At 39.9% G+C, this 8,382-nt stretch overlaps 1 protein-coding gene across 1 annotated transcript; it reads left to right on the top strand.

Moving 5' to 3' along the window:
- Nucleotides 1–441: 441 nt before the first annotated feature.
- LOC111140691 (G protein-coupled receptor 33) lies at nucleotides 442–6,075 on the top strand. The gene is made up of 2 exons (XM_022492903.1): nucleotides 442–593; nucleotides 5,050–6,075. Exon 2 carries the CDS (start codon nucleotides 5,056–5,058, stop codon nucleotides 6,073–6,075), a length of 1,020 nt encoding a protein of 339 aa, XP_022348611.1. The 5' UTR covers nucleotides 442–593; nucleotides 5,050–5,055.
- Nucleotides 6,076–8,382: the final 2,307 nt, after the last annotated feature.

The raw sequence follows: 8,382 nt of genomic DNA, 5'->3' as shown, positions 1-8,382 counted from the left end.
CTTTGCCTTGTCTTCACACATTTCATTTTAATGTGAAACTCAGTGGTTGTTTCTCTTCCTGACCATTTCACTCCAGCGGAATTAGGTCACTCGTTTCCAGACTTACTTTTTTTTTTCCATGCTATGTATTTACCACTTCCCTATGCACCCAGCACCATGCTCCATATGCTAATGACCACACTCCACTCAAGGCCAAGGGGGTGCCTGGAGGGGGGCGACCACATATGAGAAGGTCATTTCTCATCAGTGTCTTAACACCTGCAACAAGCTTATCAACCTTACATGGAATGACTCTTTATGGAATTTTTAAAATCTCTACTTAAAATGGAGAAATGATTTGAAGAAGCAGTCCTTTCTCTACCTCCCTCTTATGATATATTTCACAGAAAAAGGAACTGGGAAAGAGCCAAAAGACCTCACAGAATATTTAAATAGTAGGCTCAACGCTGGGGAATAGGATCAGCAAGAAGAAAGGCAGATGAAATGAAGTCAAAGTGTCACTGATTTTTGTTTCTGTACCTGGAGAGAAGACTACTGTCCTAGAGTCACTCTGGCCCACATAAGACCACCTGACATGCAGATATAACTCCAAGGTAAGATTCCCTGGGCCAGCAGGCTTTATCCTCGTGCTATCATCTGAATAAACCCTCTAGGCTTACTCCAGATCAGCTTTCCAACCCCAGAAACTGCACAGGTGGCATTGCCTTATGATTCGCTGAATCACATGAAACCCTTGATGCTTAAAAGTGAATCGCTCGGGGCACCTGGGTGGCTCAGTGGGTTAAGCCTCTGCCTTCGGCTCTAGGTCATGATCTCAGGGTTCTGGGATCGAGCCCCGCATCGGGCTCTCTGCTCGGCAGGGAGCCTGCTTCCTCCTCTCTCTCTCTCTGACTGCCTCTCTGCCTACTGTGATCTCTGTCAAATAAATAAATAAAGTCTTGAAAATTAAAAAAAAAAAAAAGTGAATCGCTTGCTGCAAAGAAATTCGGGGAAATGAGTGCACAGTTTTTCTAGTCCCTGTGGTGGGCAGTGAGGGGGAGACTGTACCTACCACAGCAACAAACTCAACAGGAAATCCAGATGCAGGGCCTACAGACCCTGCGACCTCCAATATGTATCAGAAATCTTCAGATTTGAGCTTTATAAAGGAAAAGTATCATTTGGGGGAAGGCCAGTGCTTTGTTTTTTTAATTAAATGCTGTTGCATTAAATGGGATAGGTCATTGCTAATGACAAACACACTGTTTGGGAGAACATTCAATGAATTTGTTTAATTCTTGGGAAAGTTTTTAGAGCTTTAGTAGAAAAGCTGGGAAAGAACAGGGGCGTCTGGGTGGCTCGGGCAGTCCAGCATCTACCTTCGGCTCAGGTCATGATCCCATGGTTGTGGGACCGAGTCCTGCATTGGGCTCCTTGCTCAGTGGGGAGTCTGCTTCTCCCTCTCCCTCTGCCTGCCTCTCTCCCTGCTTGTGCTCCCTCACTGTCAAGTAAGTAAATAAAATATTAAAAAAAAAAAAAAAGGAAGAAAAGAACATACCACTATACTACTACATTACAATGAAATTTCTAAATTAACACACATCAGCTGCCCAAGGTTCTTCTGCCAACCCCACAGGAGCACAGTGTTCCCAAGGAGTGGGGGAGGGGTCTACCCTAAAGACTCTGTGCCAAAGGTATCACTGTAGCAAGGCCTCAAAATAACTCCAAATCTGAGAACTTCTGCCCCAATAGATGAACATTTAGATTTTTTCAGAAGTTACTGCTGGTCCTCTGAGATTCAGTAGGGAGATTTTGAAGAGGAAAGGACTGCAGTGGCCAGGTGGCCTGCAGTATTAAAAGGCAAAATGAAGTACTTGCTAGCCTTCAAATAACAAGTTGAGCAAAATAATAGGTAAAAAGTTATTGAGTGTTTAATGTGTGCCATGAACCAAGCTAAGTGTTTCATATACACTGTGTCATTCCATCCTCATAAACACTCATTGGGTTTTAGAAAGTGAAAGGGGCTCAGAGTTAAGAGTCCACAGAACTGGTAAGTGGTAGAGAGAGAATGGAAACCCAGGTCTATGGGACTCTAGAGCCCAGGTTCTGCTCCACTAATTTATACTCTAGCACTTTAAGACCATGTTAAAAGCTCTTTAAGAATGAAGAAATATCCTGGTTATTGTGCAATTAATCAAAGCTCCTAGGAAACTTTATATTCTATTCAGCACCACTACCCGTGTTGCTTTTGTTCAAGCCCCACATTACTTTCAGATGCCTTTCTATAGCTCAGCCACACAACTGTTTAAAAACAAAGCAAAACAAAACAAAACCCTTCCCTGTAATTCAGGTATCCAGTGTTTTATACGCACATACACCAAAAGACCACATGCGCGCGCGCGCGCGCGCACACACACACACACACACACACACACACACACACACACACTGCAGACCTACAAACACCACATAAACACACGCTACACAGATAAATACACACAGACTACAGGCATCGTACACCATACACACAGAGGCCACACACAGATACACACACACACACACACACACACACACACATCCCCCTCCATGCACACCCCACGGATTCAAACACACACCACAGAGACACACACAAGAGTATATATCCACATACATGCAGACAAATACACCATAAATAGAGACAAACCAAAGACACATCACACAGACACAGACACACATGCACAGACAGACACACAAAGGCTATCCACACACAGCATCAGAAATTCTCCATGTGATTTTGTTTCTCCTTCTCTACTCATATTCCAATGTCTCTCCGGTTTCCACCATATTCATCATCTCATTCACATCTCACCTCCTGCTGCTGGTCTGTTCTCTCCATCCCACTGCATTCCAAATCAGGAACACAAGCTCTTTTTCTTTGATTCCCCAAGGCAACCACCAATACAAGACAGTTGTGATTAAAGAGAAGGGACGTTACACCATGTCAAAGCATAGCAAATGGATTAAAATTGAATATTAGACAATTCCTCATTTTAAATCCTCTGTGCCATTTCTGCTTCTCAGAATATCTCACTGAATTCTTCTCCTCCTCAAACCTTCTAACCTCCCGCAGTGTTTTTCCTGTACCTCACTCTCTGAAGACCAAATCCCTCCTCCCTCTACTCATGGCCCCAGGGCCTTCACACAACCTCTTTCGCAAGTTCCCACTCTTCCACTCACCATTGCCACCCATTCCATGTGCTAAGACTTCGCTTTTTATTCAAAGCAGACTACTAAGGTATTTCCCTAAAGAGGACCCTTTTTCTTTTTTCTTTTTTTTAAAGATTTTATTCACTCATTTTACAGACAGAGATCACAAGTAGTCAGAGAAGCAGGCAGAGAGAGAGGAGGAAGCAGGCTCCCTGCTGAGCAGAGAGCCCGATGGATGCGGGGCTTGATCCTAGGATCCCGGGATCAGGACCTGAGCCAAAGGCAGAGGCTTTAACCCACTGTGCTACCCAGGTGTCCCAAGAGGACCATTTCTCTACTTTGGAGAAAAATTTTGCAACTTCCTTAGAAGGCAGAATTAACTTAAAATAATTGTGGTTTTAATAGCAATTCTTTTATTTCTTCTCTCCATATATTAAGATGTTTTTGCTTAGTGAAAAAAAATTAGCAATTTCCATTAAAGCAATTTATCCAATTTATCAAAAACCAATTTGTTGATATGACTGCTATATATAATAGCTATTTTCCAAAACATTCTCAGGTTCATATTTTCAATACTATAGGAATCATTTTCCAAGAAATGGGCTAGCTTGGATCATCAAATACTCTGATTCATGGAGCATTATCAAAACACTACACATGAATTACTAGTTTTCAAAGAAGTCACATAAAACACTGGTGGGGTTCCCCACCTGCCACAAAAATGGAGGGACAGTGGGAAATGTTGATAAATAAGAAATTTAACCCCTGTAAGCCTCACTTTCTCTTCTGTTTAAGTATTTGTCTTTATGAGGAAAAAAAGAAATGACTCTTTTATAAAGCTCTTGGCATATAAGAAGTATTAGATAAATATCAATTCCTTGACCTCTCTCCCTCTCTTCCTTCCCCAAGTAAGAACTACCACTATACTCAACAGCACATGCTCCTCTTTCATTGATGATTTTCAAGGCACTTTACAATCTTTTTTGGGGGGACGGGGCAGAGGGAGAGAGAGAATCTTAAGCAGCCTCTCCACGCCCAGAGGAGAGCCCAAGGTGGGGCCTGATCTCAGGACCCTGAGATCATGACCTGAGCCGAAATCAAGAGTCAGATCCTTAACTGACCGAGCCACCCAGGCGCCCCAACATGTCACCCTCTTATGGTGCTCTAGCCCAGGGCTCCCAAATGAATATCGGTTCTTATCACATGCTGACTATTAAAATACTAGCATTTACTACATATAATAATTAACTTATGGGAGAAAACTAATTATAGCTCTGGATGATTACTGATTTGGAGCAGTTGTTAATTTTGTTACTCAATTTCATTAGCAACATTTGCCCTGACCAAAACTTAGTCAGGCAAAACTGATCCTACATTGCCTTATTCAAGAAGTTATGACTATGAAGGAGGGTCAGACTTGGTTCATTTCTAAATAGAAGATGTTTGGCTACCTGAGCTCATTACTTCAAGTCAAAATATCCCAAACTTTATTTCTCTTTCACATTAATTTCATCTGTAGTGTTTCCATTTTGGATGTTCAAATTAATCTGATCTTAATTCTTCATACAAAATAAAAATATAAAGCTCAGGAAAATATCTGATTTGTATTATTGTGGAAATATTATGTTTGTCATTTTATAATTTTTTTTTAAGGAGGCTCCACACCCAATGTGGGTCTTGAACTCAAGATCCTGAATTCAAAATTCACATGTTCCACCAACTAAGCCAGGGCCCCCAATGTTTGCCTTTTTAAAAATTGTGTCATTTTGACCCTTACTATGCAAAGATTACTGTTTATATTTCTATATTTAACCTTTTTTTCTTTTTTTTTTTTTTTTTTTTGCTTCTTTTTCGTGGTCGTTTTCTGTTTTTCTCTCTCTATAGGTAATTATGGATCTGGTCAACTTGACTGATTTGCTCAGTGTCTCTACTTTAGTAAGAAACAGCACTCACTTTCCAGTTCCTGCCTCGAATGTGATCATTGCCTTTCTGCTGTGCACGTCAGTTATAATTGGTACCATCACCAATGGTCTCTACCTGTGGGTGCTAAAATTCAAGATGAAAAAGACTGTCAATACACTCTTATTTTTTCATCTCATTCTCTCCTATTTTATTTCAACATTGATTCTACCATTTATAGCCACCACCTACCTTCAGGACAATCACTGGAGCTTTGGAACTGCCATGTGCAAGGTCTTCAATGCCACTTTGTCGGCAGGGATGTTGGCCTCTATTTTCTTCCTCTCGGCCATCAGCATTGACCGTTACCTTCTCACTCTTCACCCAGTGTGGTCACAGCTTCACCGAACCCCACGCTGGGCTACCGGCATCGTCCTGGGAATCTGGCTGTCTGCCACTGCCCTCGCCATGCCCTATTTGGTTTTCAGAGAGACAAAGTATGACCATAAAGGAAGAGTGACCTGCCAAAATAACTACGCTGCATCTCCTAACTGGGAAAGCAGTAAGATGCAGACATTAGGGAAAAGGATTCATGTAGCCTGTTTCATCAGCCGCTTCTTGCTGGGCTTCCTTCTGCCTTTCTTTATCATCACGCTTTGTTACAAAAGAGTAGCCAACAAGATGAAAGAGAGGAGCCTGTTTAAATCTAATAAGCCGTTCAAAGTCATGGTGACTGCCATTCTCTCTTTCTTTGTGTGCTGGATGCCCTACCATGTACACCAGGGCTTACTTCTCACTGAGCATCAATCAGTACTTTTACAGGTGACTCAGCTACTTACAGTGATAACCATTTCTTTCAATGCTCTCTTTTCTCCTACACTCTATCTATTTACTGGGGAGAACTTCAAAAATGTTTTCAAGAAGTCCCTTCTTGCTCTGTTTGAGTCAACATTCAGTGAGGAAATTTTGGCAGAAAGGACACAAAACCTAAATTCAGAAGCCTACGTTTAAATTTTGGATCCCAGAGGAAATAATGGACCCTTAATCAATTACACCATCAGAGATATACCCTCTGCTTTTATAGAATATAATCCCTGTATTAGAGAGACATCTAGGCTGTACCATGGCTAGATCTATGACTATGAAAAGGGCTGTAAGAAAGCAAGCAATGGGTAATGTTGCAAATATAATTATTCTTACTCTGTTTTTATTGTGGTAAAATATATATAACATAAAATTTGCCATTTTCACCATTGTAAAATGTACATTTCAGTGGCATTAACTACATTCACAGTGTTTTGCAGCCACTATCATTTCCAAAATTTTTTATTACCCTAAAGAGATTAGTTCATTGCAGCAATTAACTAATAACTCCTCATATCTCCCTCCCCACAACCCCTCATAACTTCCAATCTACTTTCAGTCTCTAAATTTGCTATTCTAGATATTCCATGTAAGTGGATGCATACATTTCTTATTTTATGTCTGGCCTACTTCACTTAACATGATGTTTTCAAGGTTCAGCCATGTTGTAACCCATTCCAGAACTTTATTCTTTATGGTTACATAATAGTCCATTGTATGTTTATTCCACAGTGTGTTTTGTTTGTCCATTCTTCTGTTAAGGGATATTTGGGTTGTTTCTACCTTCCGCTATTGTGAATAATGCTACTGTGAACCCTGATACACAAGCATGTGTTTGAGTCCTTGTTTTCAATTATTTTGAATTATTTTGAATTACTGAGTCATATGGCAATTTTATGTCTGAAATTTTGAGGAACCAGCCACACTTTTCCACAGCAGTTGTACTATGTTACAGTCCCATCAGCATGTGCAATTTCTACTTTCTCCACACCCTTACCCACACTCATTATTTTCCTTTTTTTTTTTTTTTCAATTAAAGCCATCCCAGTTGGTGTGAAATGGTGCAAATGTGATTCTTAACCTCTGATTTTTGAGGCTACAGGAATATCAATTTCTAAATAGCAATAGTGTCTACTGATCTGACTTTTCTGTCACAAAATCTTCTAGCAAATAGACATTTGGACTAAGATCCCTTTTTATTTACATAGCACCTAAATGATTTAATTGCTTTAGACAAAATTTAACATGGGGATGACAAAACACTGATTTTTTCCTATCTATGTTAAAGTACAAAGAATTTATACTATAATGTTTTCAATGTAAAGATATCTTAAATGTCTCTCTTGAAAACCTATAGATTGACCTCTCTCAGAAATATGTGACTAAGATAATCACAAATGTTTAAAAATCTACCTGGGTTCACAGATCTGTACCTCTGAAACAAATAATACATTATATGTTAATTTTAAAAATTTTTTAAATTAAAAAAAAGGAAAAAAAAGAATCTACCTGGGTAATGTCATAATGTATTTAATTTTAAAATAGCCATAACAATACTAATTTATCTTCCCTGGTTTCAAGTTTTGGTTCAAGTTCTTGCAATACCTTGTAGCATCTAAGTTATGTAGGATCGCATAGTATCACTGACATAATTACGTTTCATAATTTAGCTCATTAGTTCTATATATCAGTCAATAGATATTAATCAATAGATAGGTCTAGCTCTTCTGGTTCAACTGATACAGAATGCAGACATTTAAGCCAAAACACACACTCAGTCCCTAAATATTCCAACTGGCTTTTCATAACCCATTCCAAGACACGGGCATGTATCCTAATCAGAAATCCCCAGAATGGGTAATATTAATTACAAGGGGTTACAGAAAGGAAGGAAAATTAACCTTCGTTACTAATTTTTTTTTTTTTTAAAGAGAAGTAATGATAGTTTGATGCCCTAGAAATGCTGCTAACTGACTTAGCGTCACTGTCTCCCTGGCATCTGGGGGCTTGGTCTCTCTTTAAATAGGAGGAACAAAAATCTTGGGGTAGATGAAGACTTTTATTGTTGGCCCCTATTTCATGCTTTTGGAGCCAGAACAGTTTCCCAGAGCAGAAGGAGTAGGACTGATGCCCAGTCTGTGGCTCCAAGAGTCCCTGCAGCAAGCAATGACCAGCGCTTCTTCTGTCCCCCCACTTGTGTATCCTGACAAGCCCACTGAAGTTTATGACATGGGATTCGAGAAAGTTATTGGATGGAACCTATGATTCTTTGAAACAAGAATAGTGTCGGAAACCTAGAAGCTATATAGAGAGTCTTATGTCTCCCTCCTCAAACTTGCCACAATAACCAACAAGGAAGGGCTCTTTCTTGGTTTTTTAAAAAAAAATTTTGTTCCATCTCTCTGTAGATTGTAAACTCCTCAAGGACAGAAGAAGTCTATCGGCCATACTATT

This window comes from Enhydra lutris, unplaced genomic scaffold (assembly GCF_002288905.1).
Source record: "Enhydra lutris kenyoni isolate GAN:26980312 unplaced genomic scaffold, ASM228890v2 scaffoldscaffold4, whole genome shotgun sequence".
Classification (NCBI taxonomy): domain Eukaryota; kingdom Metazoa; phylum Chordata; class Mammalia; order Carnivora; family Mustelidae; genus Enhydra; species Enhydra lutris.
Note: the sequence above shows the minus strand (reverse complement) of the source record. Positions and strands in the feature narration are given on the sequence as shown.

What these genes read in the sequence shown, in the direction of transcription:
- LOC111140691 (XM_022492903.1), top strand. Translation starts at nt 5,056, where the DNA reads ATGGATCTGGTCAACTTGACTGATTTGCTCAGTGTCTCTACTTTAGTA.